Source organism: Muscardinus avellanarius (assembly GCF_963383645.1).
Source record: "Muscardinus avellanarius genome assembly, chromosome: 1".
NCBI lineage: Eukaryota > Metazoa > Chordata > Mammalia > Rodentia > Gliridae > Muscardinus > Muscardinus avellanarius.
The window spans coordinates 230,019,690-230,035,776 of record NC_137786.1 but is presented as its reverse complement, the minus strand read 5'-3'; the positions used below and the strand labels follow the sequence as shown (position 1 = coordinate 230,035,776).

The following is a 16,087-nucleotide window of genomic DNA, read 5'->3' as shown; positions in this document are numbered from 1 at the left end:
TATAAAACTAAATGTCAACCACTAAGCCAAGCATGGGAAGGAGGGATGGGGAGGGAACGGGGTGGGGATTGGGTAGGGGCTAACTGGGTGGTGTGTGCATTTATGTCTACAAAAGTATTTTCTTTATACCATTATGATGTATAAATACATTGCACCAATAAAAATAAATAAATAAAAAAAGAAGAACAAAATCATGTCATTTGCAAGAAGATGGAAAGACCTGGAGAACATTATGTTAAGTGAGATCACCCAAGCACAGAAAGAGAAGGGACATATGTTTTACTTAATATGCTCAAACTAGGGAGTATTAGAAATACCAGAGGGACTCCAGATAATGAAGGGGAAACCTCAGCAAAGCTAGAATGGAAGGATAGTAGAGGAAGAAGGCTGAGGTTAATTAATGAAGGAGTTACATCTGAATTTGTGTAAAAATATAAATATAGCATGGTTAACCTGGACACTCATTGTTGGGAGGGGGGAAGGGGAAGCTGAGGAGGGTGCCAAGCACAGTTTGAATGTATACCATTTTCAATATGTTCCACATAAAAAATAAATGTAAACAAAACAAAACAAAGTAAAACATAAAAAAAGCTTGTCATATAGCTCAGAGGTTAAATGCCCCTGGGTTTATTGCCTGGTACCCATCAAAAGGCGATCTTACCACAAAAAGTAGTACCTAAAAAGATTAGGGCTATATAAATTTACTTAACTATAGTAATCATGTCATTAATATAGGCCCACCAAAACACCATGTTGTGTACCTTAAATACTTACAATAAACACTGAATTTTTAATAAAGTAATTCAGGGGAAGAGAAGGAGCTCTTATTTGAAGGAATATTTAGTACAGTGGTCTCAAGGCAGATTCATATTTTATATACTCACAATTTTAAAATCTTTTTTTTGTGATGCTATAAGGATTGTACTGGGGGCATTATACTTCTGAGCTACACTCACAGTTCTATTGTATCTTTTATGTGGAAATGGGGTCTCACTAAGTTGCTGAGAGCCTCACTAAATTGCTGAGGCTGGCTTTGTACCTGGGGTTGACCTGTCTCAGACTCCCAAGTATTATAGGCACATCCAACCTTCTCTCTCTTTTTGATTAAAAAAATGTTAACCCTGTTCCTTCTGAAAGAACTTTCAAACATTCGTTTTCCCCCCAAATAAACAAAAAAGTAGTTTTAGTGTGACATATTATTGAATCACTTCACTTAATATTTACTTTATACATTTATTTGAATAGATTTTAGGAGATTTAAGATAACAACATGCTTTAAAAATGATAAAGTCTGACACTGCATAAAGTTAAACATGTGGAAGAAAATATTGCATGATACCACCTATCCAAGGAATCAAAAAATGTCAAACTCATTAGAAATAGAGATTAGAATAATGGTCACCAGGTCGGGGGCAGGAGGGCATGGGAAGATGTGGGTCAAGATCTCGAATGTCTCAGTTATGTAAGATGAATTATGGAGATGCAATTTGCAACAACTTGTGATTATTGTTAATAATGTTCTGCTGTTTACTTGAAATTTGCTAAGAGAGTAGATCTGAGGTGTTGTCACCTCAAAATGAGAATATGTGAGACAATGGACATGTTAGTTAATTGTGGCAAAAGTTTCATAATGTGTATCAAATATTTAAACTGTAGACCTTAAATACATACAAATTTAAAATGTAAATTTTACTTCACTAAAATGAATAATAACCAGCCATGTGTGGTGGTGCATTTCTATAATCCCAGAATCTGGGAGGCTGAGACAGGAGGATCACAGGTATGTGGCCTGCCTCAGCAACTTGTGAGGCCCTCTGCAACTTAGACCCTGTTTCAAAATAAAGAATAAAACATAGGGCTGGGGGTGGAGCTCAGAGGTAGAATGCCCATGGGTTTAATCTCCAAACATACACACACACACACACACACACACACACACACACACACACACCAATGTTAAAACATTAAAAGTCTATACTGGGAAAGAAAGCATAATCAGGGTGGAATTGAGACCTTATAAAATTAAATTTTAAGTGGAATATAAAACCTTATTAAGTGAAATATGAGACCTTATAACATTGATTTTTCATTTTATTTGCAAATCTGTAAATAGGCATATAAGTATTCCTGTACATATGTTAATGTAATATTGTGTTATTTGTATTAATAACATGAGAAAGTTAAGTTCAAATGCTAATGAAATGATTCAATAAATCTGGTGAAATAAAACATTACATAAGATTACTCTTTCCTTTCTCTGTACCCCTTATCCTTAATTCCCTCTTTGAAAGAGCTTAAAATCACTCTCACTGACAAAGTGAAGCAGAACTTTAGTTGAAAACCATCAGCATTTGCACTCAACATTCCATTTTGCTGTACTTTAACTAAGAATATTTTTGATTAACTTTTATCAAAGTGCAGTCTTAGATGAGAAAAAGCCTCTGTTTTTTGCAAAGGAGCATCATAAAGCAATTCACTTTGGAATCTCCAACATCTTTTTTTCTGAAAAGGATGACAGACCACTGAAAAAGCATATTTTAGGTTGAATGGAGATTACATCCACCCGATGGTCCACTGTGACTTTTCAGGAAGCTCGGAGTTCAGGATTGTTCAGAGTCATCTTTTAAGAAGGTTCTTGTGTCAACAGTGAGAAGTTTCCTTGTCAACTGATTATATCTGTAACTTTGTTGAAACTATCTGGCTGGCTAAACTCAAAGGACTTTGGAAAACTCTGCCTGCAGTGGTAAGTCAGAACCCACAGAGCAGAAAGTGGGGTCAGGATTAACACATTACTGAACTTAATGAGTAGGAACACTTTCTCTCTCTAAACTTATTTCCATAAAGTTACTGTGATTTCCTCTGTAGATCCCCCAAATCAGCCTCAATGGGCTTTGATACACTTCTGGATCTAGTTGGAGGCCCGGGGAGATTCCAAATCCTTCACTTAGTTTTCCATTGCATCACCATCATCTTAACATACTCTCATGTTCTACTGGAGAACTTCACTGCAGCTGTCCCTGGTCATCGTTGCTGGGTCCACATCCTGGACAATGACACTGTCTCTAGTAATCACACTGGGATTTTCAGTCAAGAAGCCCTCGTGAGGGTCTCCATCCCACTGGACTTGAACTTGAAACCAGAGAAGTGTCGTCGCTTCGTACATCCCCAGTGGCATCTCCTTAACCTGAATGAGACCTCCTCCAACACTGGTGAGCCACAAACAGAGCCCTGTGTGGATGGCTGGGTGTATGATCGAAGCTCCTTCCTCTCCACCATTGTAACTGAGGTAAGAAGCTGCCTCTTAACCTTCTGCTTATAGGATCAACGTGTTTGGAGTTAACACAAAAAGTGGACTGGCTTTATATATTTAGTCCTCCTATGTATGCTGTAGTCAACCCTTTCTTCATTCCTTAATCAGGTAGAATGAAGACTTATCTACACTACAGTACTATACTGTATACAGTAAAACATACAATAAGTATGTCAGTAATGAGGTTGATGAATTGAACCAACTAAAAGTAAACCTGTTATTACATCATTTAATCTAGTGACAAAGTCCTATCATTTTAAATGTAATTGAAACAATGTTAGGGAAGTGTTAGGCAAATGGTTCTTAATCCTTATTGTAAAAAGGATGCAGAGATCTAGTAAATTAAAAGCTCTGGACAGAGAATTGAGACATCAGTTTCTTGATGCTCTTGAAGTGATTTAACATGTGGCCAAAGATGAGAGTTATAGTTGAGGTATGGAGGGCTGGAAAAAGCCAGAGTCAGAACCCTATGTCACCCACATGATGAAAGAGTCCTTCCTAGAAAAAATGGGGATTTAATAAAATAGGAAATTTGAAGTTTCTTTTCTTTTAATAATTTATTTTTTAAATTGGTGCATTGTAGTCATATATCAATCACATTGGAGTACAAGACTTGAGAGGATATACAAGCACACATCATCCAATTAGCCCTCCTCCAGCCCCCATCCCATTCCCTCCCCCTCCCTCCATCCCACGCTTCTTTGGTGATTTACTTTGATACATTTGTTTATGTACCTCCTGCGTTTTAAAGAGGCTCCGTCCTCCAGTATTACATACCCTCTGATTGATCACATTAGTTGCTTCACTATAGGGCCCTTTCTATAGCTCAACCTCTTCCTGTTGCCCTCTTCCTCCTAGTTATTGCTGATTAAGAGAAGCGTCTGATTTATATTTTCTGTGGTATTTCTCTGTGCATGCTGCATTGCAAGTACCGATCCCACTCTTGATGGTCCCAGTAGTGGCCTAGCTACTCAGTGGACTGATCCAGACCTCGCTGGCTCAAGCAGCGGCCTTGCTTCATGGGAGGCCCCAGTTCTGGTCTCGTTGGCCCCTGCACCGGTCTAACCCCTAAGCTGGCTTTGGTCCCAGCCTTGGAGGCCGCAGGAGTGAACTTGCCTCACGCCAGGCTCTGATGCTGGCCATTGGCCCCTGCACCGGCCTAACCCCTTGGCAGGATTCCAAACCCGGCCTTGGAGGCCCCAGCACCGGCCTAGCCTCACGGCAGGCTCCAATGCCGGCCTCATTGGCCCCAGCACCGGCCTACCCCCTCAGCAGGTTCCGTTCCCGGCCTAGGAGGCCCCAGCACTGACCATGTCTCATGGCAGGCTCCGATGCTGGCCTCGCCTCATGGCAGGCTCCAATGCCGGCCTCGCTGGCCCCAGCACTGGCCTAACCCCTCGGCAAGCTCTTATCCCGGCTTCGGAGGTCCCAGCACCGGCCTAACCCCTCGGCAGGCTCTTATCCTGGCCTCGGAGGCCCCAGTACCGGCCTTGCCTCAAGGTAGGCTCCGATCCCGGCCTCGGAGGCCTCAGCACCAGCCTAACCCCTCGGCAGGCTCTTATCCTGGCCTCGGAGGCCCCAGTATCGGCCTTGCCTCAAGGCAGGCTCCAATCCCAGCCTCGGAGGCCCCAGCACCGGCCTAACCCCTCGGCAGGCTCTTATCCTGGCCTCGGAGGCCCCAGTACCGGCCTTGCCTCATGGCAGGCTCCAATGCCGGCCTCGCTGGCCCCAGCACCGGCCTAACCCCTCGGCAGGCTCTTATCCTGGCCTCGCTGGCCCCAGCACCGGCCTAACCCTCAGCAGGCTCTTATCCCAGCCTCACTGGCCCCAGCACCGGCCTAACACCTCGGCAGGCTCTTATCCTGGCCTCGGAGGCCCCAGTACCGGCCTTGCCTCACGGCAGGCCCCGATGCCAGCCTCGCTGGCCCCAGCACTGGCCTAACCCCTCAGCAGGTTCTGGACCCGACCTCGGAGGCCCCAGCACAAGCCTTGCCTCATGGCAGGCTCCAATGCTGGCCTCGCTGGCCCCAGCATCGGTCTAACCCCTCGGCAGGTTCCAATCCCGGCCATGGAGGCCTCATTAGTGGCCTTGCCTCACAGCAAGCTCCGATGTCGGCCACTGGCCCTGGCGCCCGCCTAACCCCCCAGCAGGTTCTGATCACTGTCTCTGTGGTTATTATTTTAAAGGTTCCAGGTGTAATATATCAGATCTCTGCCTCCCCTGAGTATTGGCCACTGGCATTGCCACTGCCTCCACCATTTCAAATCCTTCCCAGGCTCTTTTTCCATTCTGAATGTTGTCCAGTGTTCCTAAGCATGCATGATGGTAGCATTCAACATTTGGTGTAATTTCTCCAAAAAAACAAAGTTGGTAGGATCCGGTTTCTGCTTCTCCTGAATACAAGTCTCCACCACCATCGCGGAGAACTCTTTCAACACCGCATTTCTCCTTGGTCTCTGCTAAACTCTCTCCTTACAGGTGATGTCTGAGATTCTTAACAATATAGAGAAATAGCAGTCCTCTTTCACGGCGAATTTTTCCATAAGTTCCAGTGCATTTAGATAAGTTTTGTCTGCATCTCCAGTGTCCTGGCATCCATAACGGCTTTCCTCTCCAATATTTTTCTTTTTCTTTTTCTATTCCTTTTTTTTTTTTTTTTTAATAAGAGAAGACAGTATATGTGGTTTGAGGAGGTAGTGGGATCAGGCACTCAGTAGCAGTGTAACCCTTGTCGGTTTCCCCATGGGTCCAGATTGATCTGCCCTACTCCGCCTGGGGCCCAGGGTCCCATGACCCAGGCCCCAGCTGGTGTGCTCCTCGCGACCCCTGCCCAGAACCCAGGGTACTGAGCCCGGTTTCTCCAGGGGTCTGGCGTGCTACATGCAGTTCGCCCGGGGCCCAGAGTCCCGCAACCCGGGCCCCATCTGGCGTGCCCCGTGTGCGACCCCTGCCCAGAACCCAGCATCTTACTGGGCCCGGTTTCTCCAGGGGTCTGGTGTGCTGCGCAGTTCGGCCCGGGGCCCAGAGTCCCGCGACCCGGGCCCCGGCTGGCGTGCCCTGCGCGTGACCCCCGCCCAGAACCCAGCTACTTACTGGGCCCGGTTTCTCCAGGGGTCTCTGAAGTTTCTTTAAATTGTGATTTTTATATATTTTAAATTGTGGTACCTAAAGAAAGTATAAAAGTTACTGAAATGAAGGGAATTGGTCTGAGGGGGGAAAATGAATAAAGACATATAGATACATGGCCACAGACAACTAGATGGTTATGATATAGAGAGAGGCAGCTGCATTTGAAAGGGTGAAATGAGTAGGGCCTGAGCCACCAGAGGAGCATGGCATATATGAAGCTGGAGAGGAAGGCGGGATCCACTTAGGACCATATGCATCCTATATAAGAGTTTAGAGTTAGTTTCCAGCAAAGGCTTAAACTCTCCTAACACTCTGCTGTACTTGTATTCTTTTCCAGTGGGACCTGGTTTGTGAATCTCAGCAATCAAAATCAGTGGCCCAAACCATATTTATGACTGGGGCACTATTGGGAAGCCTGATCAGTGGTTGTTTTTCAGATAGGTGAGTATCACCTCAATTATGTTTGGGCTGTTGATTGAGTGAAGTATTCATTTCTATATTTAAGAAATACTTGCAGAGTATTGTGTGCTTTTAAATGTGCTTATACTTATACTGTGACCTCTATGCCGGATTCCAGGGAACTATAGCTGAGTAAGCCTGCTTATCTCTGTATCTTATATTCTTTTTTCCCTATGGTACTGGGGATTGAACTCAGGGGGCATTCTACCTCTGAGCTATATTTCTAGAACTTTTATTTTGAAACAGGTTATCACTAAGTTGTGGAGGACCTCACTAAATACCTGAGGCTGGCCACAAACCTGCAATCCTCCTGTCTCAGTCTTCCAAATACTGGGATTACGAGCAGGTGCCACCATGCCTGGCAATGGATCTGTCTTTTATATTCTGTTCCATTGGTCTGTGAATCTATTTTAATGCCAATATTCTGTTTTTGTCACTATATCTCTGTAGTATTACTTGAAATCAGGGGTTGTGATGCCTCTTGCGTGGTTCCTATTGCTCAGAATTGCTTTGGGTATATTTGGTCTTTTCTTCTTCTACATGATTTTTAGGATTATTTTTTCTAGACTGACATTGGTGTTTTGATAGGAATTATACTGAATCTGTAAATTTCTTTTGGTAGTTTGGCTTTTGGCAGGATGGTTATTTTGACAGTATTTTGTAACCTATGTAAGAATATAGGAGTTCTTTCCATCTTCTAAAGACTTCTTCAATTTATCTATTCTTTAGTCTGTCATCTGTTGGTAGGATTGTAAATTAGTACAACCATTATAAAAATCAGTATGAAAGTTTTTCAAAAGGCTAGGAGTGTGACCACCATTTTACCTAGTTATACCATTCCCAGGTATCAATCTAAAACAATTAGTTGGAATATTAAAGTAATACATGCCTCTTTAAATTAGTAGCAGCAGAATTCACAATAGCCAAATTATGGAACCAATTTAACTGTCTATGAACAGATGAATGGATAAAAATATTGTAAATATGCACAATAATGTTTTACTCAGACATAAAGAAGAACAAACTTATGTTATTTGCAGGAAAGTGGATAGAATTAGAGAATATTATGTTAAGTGAAATCAGCCAGTCTTAGAAAATCGAGGGTTCCATGTTTTTCCTCATATGTGGAAGCTGAAGAGAAAATAGGTAGGATTAGAAACTTAAAAAAAAAAAAAGAAACTTCATAATAACATAATAATAAGGAGTAGACCAGCAGAAGAGTGGAAGGAGATTAGGGGAGAGAGTGTAGGAGGCAAAACAGATGGCTTGAGAAAGGAAACAGATCAGTTGATATTATGTCCATATATGCAGGAATAACAACCTTATTAACATGAACTGCAAGGAAGGAGAGGGTAGTGGGTTAGGGTTAGGAGGGAACCAAACCAAGAGATATTGTGTACATATATGAATGTATCACTTTGAATGTATTTATAATATATGCTCATATTGCACCAATAAAATTATTTAAAAGGAGAGCTTGGTACATCAACTTAAAATTTTAATTCACTGTGATAAATTCACTGTGATACATGATGGAGGACATAAAAAGACATCCAAATCATATTAGTCAGGAAGTGATTTTCAGAGTAGATTCTGGGATATGAGGATTATGAGTAGGAATTAGTTCAATGAGGGGAGAGGCAAAGCTTTGTGGTGGAAGGTATATGTATGTTTAAGTGCACAAAATTGTGAAACTGCTTTATTGGCCTTGGCAATATTCTAAAACACCCAGAATATGTAAGATGAAAGATATTGGACATATTTGGACTGGTTGTATTTTCATAACACAAGTCTAGTGGACTGTCATCATGATAAAGTGTGTGGGTTGTGTAACACCATGGACCTGATGGTACAATAAGACACTGGACCTGTAACCTGACTACTGGTCCTTGTAAAATTACTTTTTTTATTTTGATGGTACTGGGGATGGAAGCCGGGGCCTTTTACCTCTGGGCTACACTCCCAGACCTATTTTATATTTTTTATTTGGAAGCAGGGTCTCTTAAGCCAGTGGAGGCTAGCTTCGAACCTACGTGATCCTCCCGTCTCAGCCTTCCAAGTGCAGGGATTACAAGTGTGTGCCCCCAGGTTTGGCGTAAAATGACTTTAAAAGGTAATGTTTGCAAGAGGAAAAGGTAAATGATATCAAGAGCTTAGCTGTTGTGACTTGGAGGTGAGAAGATTCTGATGTCCTCATATAGCTTCTTCTGGAAGAGTAGCCAGCTGTAGTCATGGCTGTCACTCAGGTATGTCTCTCACAAGAATGCTGAATGCAGTGTGGATGCTCAAAGTCATCTTTAGCCTTAGTTAAAAATTGTGACTTTCAATTTAGCACTGTTAATTGTTATGTATATGAATTCTGGATCAGAGATTTCATTTTCCACAATTTTCAGACTCAGGCCTTTGTACTACTAACTCATGCTGCAGAATAAGTTAATGAAACACTCTAATGAAAAATATGCATAAATAAATTTTCTTTGAGCAAACATTTAGATTGATATCCACCACCATTATAATGAATAATTATATGTTGTATTGAAATGAATTCCTAGTTGGCAATGAGATGGAACAAGCTATTGCCACATGCAATAACATAGGGGAAACACTCCATGACACAGGATTACATGCTGCTTGATTCCAATTTTTATATAGATTAATGCAACAGAAGTAACATATGCTATGAAATAGTAAAATATTAGATGGAGAGCCCAGTGGCCAGAAGAGAGGCTGAGATGGGATTCCTATATGTAAGCAGTGTTCTGTTTTCATGTAAAATTGGTTAAATGGTGCATTCATTTTCTAAAATTGTAAACATCTGAGTGCACTTTTTTGTATATAACTTAAATCTCAATAAAGTTATTAATAAGGGCTGCAACTATAGTGGGGATGGAATAGTTGGATTAGGAGGATAATTGGGTAGAAGGAAATAGTTATAGCCAGAGACCGGTTATAAGATGAAGGGTTTCAAGTCTCATGGCTCAGATTTATAAGAGGTATAAGATCCATAGGAAAAGATATTTCAGAAGATAGTAAAGGAACTTTCTTTTGATTATTATTTTGGTCATATATACTTATGGAGGCTACTGTGAAAATTTGATACATGCATGGTGGGTTTATTGATCAAGGAAGTGTGCTTAACATTTCAATATCTTTAAATGTTTTTAATTATTTATCACGCCCAATCTGATCTTATCTCTTATTTGAAAAAAGGTTCTCACTAGGCTTATTTGAGTTTCACTACTTGCTGAGGATGTCCTTGAACCTGCACTCCTCCTGTGTCAGCCTGTCAAATACTGAGATTAGAGGCATATGCCACAACACCTAACAACATTGTGACATTGTGATTTTCTTTTCTGCTGGTGCTAGGAACCACTGAACTACACCCTTGGACCTTTTATTATTGCTTTTAATGACAAATTCTCTGCTAATATTATGAAGCATATTCAAAACTAAGATTTTGTTCATATGTCACTATTACTGAGAATTTAGTATCAGCTCATGAAATCTTGTCCACATCAACTCCAGATTGGGCCCCCTTTCTGCCACTCCATAATACAAACATGTTCCTTTTATTTTTGTCTATCTGCCCCTTATTTGTTCCTATTCTCTTTTTTTTCCCCCTCTCCTCTGTGAACTTTCTATCAGCTTCTATACTGAAAGTTTTGGGCTATCTTCTCTCCAAGTTTAAACATAATTTCCAAGGCCTTTGAGCCTACATAAGGCTGGCTGTTATTCAACCCATATAACTTTGATTTATTCTCTTCTCAGTTTTCCTTTCAAGCAAGTTTAGCCCTTAACAGTGCACAGACCACTTCCGGGAAGATGGCAACCGAGAAAAGCGGGGCTTGAGAGCCCTGCTAACAACCAATCTCCATTACCACAAAATCAGCGCCTTTCATAGCCAGAAAATACCATCACCAGAGAAACAAACAAACAAAAAAAATCACCAGGCTCCAGAGAGGAAGGGGACTCAGAACAGAGCTCAGAGCCACAGAGGCAATACACTGGCCTCATGCCCGAGGATGCGGCAGCAGTGCCTTATTGCCAGCGGCAGTGGCGACTTCACTGGACGGCTACAGAGAGCCGAGGTGAGCCGCTGTGGAACAGCTGGGCGGGATTTTTCGGCGCAAGGAGCATCTAAAGCTCTCAGTGGCTGAGCTCAGCACACGCTGCAGGAACTCAGAGCAGAGCTCAAAACCAGAGAAGAAATACGCCAGCCTCACGGCCGAGGGCGTGACAGCAACACCATATTGCCACCAGCGGCAGCAGCAGTGAATTCACCGAGTCCACTACAGCTCCATCTGCATACTCAACAACAGTGAGTCAAATTGCGGGCCCCAGAGGAGAAATCCCAGTACTGCACTCCCAGGGACTTGACGCAGTGGGGGAGTGGCAGTGGCAGAGATATCACACCATAGGAGAACGCCCAAACTGGCACCACCCCATAGTCTAAAGCAGCCTCTATCGACTGCCTGGGTCTGAGACTCTGCGATACAACCCAGTAAAGGAGTAGTGGGGTCTGAGATACCACAGACTAAAGATCCAGAGCACCTTAAGTGAAATCATAGTGACCCAAGGGAAGAACCCAGAGAAGGCACAAACTTCTGAAATCATGGGAAAGAGGAATAACAATGGAGCAATGAATGCCAACAACCCCACAACATCAGAACCCGATAAAACAGAAATTCAGAGATTTCTAGAAGATCAAATCAGGAAAATAACTGTAGAAATAATAGAGGTGTTTCGTAAAGAATTCAGAGAGAGCCAAAAAGAGATAAAGAATGCAATTAATGAAGTAAAGGCCTCAATTCAAAGCACAAACAACCGATTAGACCACATGGAGAATAGAATCTCGCTCTTAGAAGATGATCACTCCAAAAATAAACGCATAGTTTCTAATTTAGAAAAAAAATCCGACAGCAGGAATCTGACATTGAAGAAATATGGGCCCACTTTAAGAGAGCTAACCTAAGAATAATTGGAATAGAGGAGGGAAAAGAAGGTGAAACCAAAGAGATCAACAATCTCTTCAAGGAAGTAATAGCAGAAAATTTTTCAAACATAGAGCAAGAGGTCGATACACAGGTCCAGGAAACTTATAGAACTCCCTTTAGACTGGATCAGAGAAGAGGATTCCCACGCCACATAATTGTCAAAATGACCAATGTGGAAGACAAGCAGAGAATCTTAAAGGCAACAAAAACAAAGGGCCAAGTGACCTTCAGAGGCAAACCAATTAGAATCACTCCAGACTTCCCAAACCAAGTCATGAGAGCCAGAAGGGCTTGGAGTAACATATTCCAAACTCTGAAAGAAAACAACTTCCAGCCAAAAATTGCCTACCCAGCAAAACTTTCTATCAAATTAGATGGGGAAATAAGAAGCTTCCATGACAAACAGAAACTGAAGGAATTTATGTCTTCAAAACCAGCGCTAGAGAAAATACTCAAAGAGATTAACTACAAAGAAGAAATAGGTAACACACACCAGAGCCAGAGAAACAAGATTTTCCATCCAACAGACAACTAAGATTAGTTATCTGTGGAGATTCATTACTTATGTTAGTCTTTTACCTATCTCTAAATTGTATTGTTTGCTTTTATTGTTGCTAATTTTTAGGATTTCTAGTTGGAATATTAATATACCTTCAGATATAGCATTTAGAAATATTTTATCCCATTCAATCAGTAACTGTTAACTCTGTTTACATTGTCTTTGGATATACAATTTTTTTTAATTTTTTAGGGAGTTTGTATACTCTTTTGTTGCCTGTGCCATTGAAATCATATCTAAGAAATCACTGCCAATTTCAATGTTTTGAGGTTTTATGACCCAGATTTTCTTCTAAAAGTTTATAGTCTTAAGATTTATATTTAGGTCTTTTATCTATTTTGAGTTAATATTTGTATATGGGATTAGGTAAAGGTCCAATTTTATTCTTTTTCATGTAATTATTATTTTTCAACAATATTTAGTTAAAAGATTATTATTTCCCCCACCAAATGTTCGTGGAAACCTTGTCAAAAATAACTTGACAATATATGGAAGAATTTAGCTCTAGGCTTTTAACTCCAATGGTCTATATATCTGCCTTTAGAACAGTACTACACTGTTTCAATTATTATAGCTTTATATAGTTTGAAATCAGAAAATATATATCTTCTAGCTTTGTTCTTTTTTGAGATCATTTTGGGTATCTAGAGTCCATATTCCATATTAGGATAGATTTTTTTTCTGAAAAATAAATATATAAATATATGATAGTTTCACCTAAAAAAAAAAAAGAAAAAAATTCTCTGGTAAGAAAGAAAGCAAAAAGAAATATTGAAATGTTATCGTTAAGTTATCAAAAGCTTGGTATCAGACAAATGAAACTGTTATGTGAGATTATCTTTTTTTTTGATAAATTGCTATAATACTAGATGTCAACCACTAAACCAAACATGGGAAGGAGGGATGGGTAGGGAATGGGGTGGGGATCGGGTGAGGGCTGACTGGGCGATGTGTGCATGTATGTCTACAAAAGTCTGTATCCCACTATGATGTATGAATACAATGCACCCATAAAAAAAATAAATCAAAATAAGGAATAAAATATATATATATTAAAAATATATATAAAATATATATTAAATATATATAATTAAAATATTAAAAATATATATTAAAATAATATATATATTAAAAAAATAGTGCACAGACCCAAGTACAAATCTTTTGCTTTTCCTCCTCATTACTATAAACACAAATCTACTATCCTAAATGCAAATGTTTTATGACAAACAATTGTTACACGTTCCCCAATTTTATTTTCTTTTGTATAGTTTCAAATGGCCGAAAAGTCCTTCTCTTATGCCAGGTGATTTCCTGAGATTGCACTGAACAACGGGTAGGGTTAATCTGATTTTAGCAGTTGACTAATATAGTGATTTCACCAGATCTCAAGTGTAATGTTTTACTTATTAAACCTTATCTTAAATTTCAAGATTTTATCTTTTGTTGCTTTCAATTATTTTTGTTTCCAAATAATCTAATCCGGTCCTATATTCTTAGGTTTGGGCGAAAGGTGACCTACACGGGATGTATACTCCAGCTGGCCATTGCCGACACCTTTGTGGCCTTTGCTCCCACTTTTTCCACTTACTGTTTACTGCGTTTCTTGGCCGGAGTCTCCACCTCATCTCTTTTGATAAATTCTTTTATTCTCGGTAGGTCAATCATTTGAGACTCTTACTTTCTCCATGCATTAAATTGACCCTGATATTACCCATTGCATCCATGATAATTATGTATATGTTTTCTTCTAGCGATAGAGTGGACAGGAGCCAAACATCGCTCTATATGCATAATGCTGATGTTGAGCTCTTACAACATTGGCCAGATACTTCTGGGCGGATTGGCTTTTGCCTTTCGAAACTGGCACATACTGCATCTGACCGTATCTATACCCTTGTTTATCCTCTTTGTGCTCTCCAGGTATGGAAAATCTCTATGTTCTTTGTCTATAAGGGAGTCTAAGATGAGAACAAAAAGAACACTGACACTTGGGATATGACATCTGTATTATCCCAGTCTTGGTCTTGAGCTATGCCTACATTACTACCCCTTGTGCTACCTAAGATGCAAAAAGGGGAATTGAATGACACTTTGTCTGTGATACTGGAACAGAATTTTCATAAAATAAATACAGAGACAGAGTTATCATACAGATCAGAATTATCATAAACTAATTTTTATTTTCTTTGTAAATGTACATATGTCATTTAGTTGGCCACATTCCATTGTTATGGTTACCATGCAACATGAAAACTTACTCATTTTTTCAATTATTTTCCTGGTTTTTTACTTTATATTGATGCATTGTAATTATACATAATTGTGAGGTTCAAAGTTATGCAAGCAAACATGGATATAGGTCTTGGTATGATTCCTTTTGTGTCACACCCTGCTACTCATCCCTCCCCATACAAAATAGGATTGGTAGTGATGTACATGAGAAGAGCCTAATTGAACTATTTATTTCATCATCATTCCTTTTCCCCTACCCACATTTTACCCCTAATCTCCTTACAATATTCTACTGGTCACTCTCTTCAATTATCTAAAGTCCTTTTGTTTCATATTTTCTCTTTAGCATTCACATATGATGAGAGAAAACATTTGCCCCTTGACTTTCTGAGTATGGCTGATCTCAATTAGTACAACAGTCTCTAGTTCATTATTTTACTGTAAAATGACAATTTGTTGTTCTCCATGGCTGAGAAGATGCCATTGTGTATATATCCCACATTTTGTTATCTATTCATCTGTTGATGAACACCTAGATTGGTTTCATAATTTAGCTATTGTGAATTGTTCTACTATAAACATGGATATGTATGTATTGCTATAGCATTCTGACTTTTAAATTTTGGGGGGAAAGATACAAAGGAATGGTATATCTGGGTTATGTGGATGTTTCATTACTATTCTTTTTTAAAAATTTTATTGTTGCATTGTAGTTATACATCATAATGGGGTAAAAACTTGTGTGGACATACATGTACACATTGCCCATTTAGTCTCTAAACAATTCCCACCCCATTCCCTCCCCATTCCTCCTTCCCATGCTTGGCTTAGTGGTTGACTTCTATATGTTTAAGTACATTGTGTGCATTAGAGAATTTCCTTCTTCCCCCCTCTCATCCCCTCATTCAGGTTGTCTTGCTTGCTCCTCTCTAGGATCTCCTTTTTCATCTAGAGTTCCTCCTATGACCAATTTCTTCTTAGCTTTCACATATTAGGGAAATCATTCAATGTCTTATTTTTTTTTTGTAACCGACTAATCTTGCTTAGCATAATGTCCTCCAGTTTCATCCATTTCCCTGAAAATGATGTAATTGTGTGTTTTTTATGGCTGAGTAAAATTTCATTGTGTACATATCCCACAGTTTTGTAATCAACGTATCTGTTGATGGGCATGTTGGTTGTTTCCACAGTTTGGCAATGGTGAATTGTGCAGCTATGAACACAGATACACATGCATTAGTTTGGTAGTTTGGTTTACTTTATTTTGGGTAGATACCCAGAAATGGTATTGCTGGATCAAACATCAAACGGTAGATTTGTTTCCATTCTTCTGAGGATTCTCCATACTGTTTTCCAAAGTGGTTGCACTAATTTGTAATTCCACCAACAACATTTTAGAG

The 16,087-nt window shown here is 40.1% G+C and overlaps 1 protein-coding gene across 1 annotated transcript in view; it reads left to right on the top strand.

Moving 5' to 3' along the window:
- Positions 1-2,884: 2,884 nt before the first annotated feature.
- The window catches only part of LOC308260614 (steroid transmembrane transporter SLC22A24-like), a gene marked incomplete at both ends in the record, with an annotated part of 40,104 nt that continues 26,901 nt past the window's right edge, over positions 2,885-16,087 (top strand). The window contains 4 exons of the mRNA XM_080692027.1: positions 2,885-3,286; positions 6,778-6,881; positions 13,953-14,107; positions 14,207-14,375. Of these exons, the coding sequence (XP_080548153.1) occupies positions 2,885-3,286; positions 6,778-6,881; positions 13,953-14,107; positions 14,207-14,375 (830 nt within the window). The remainder of the gene's footprint in view (positions 3,287-6,777; positions 6,882-13,952; positions 14,108-14,206; positions 14,376-16,087) is intronic.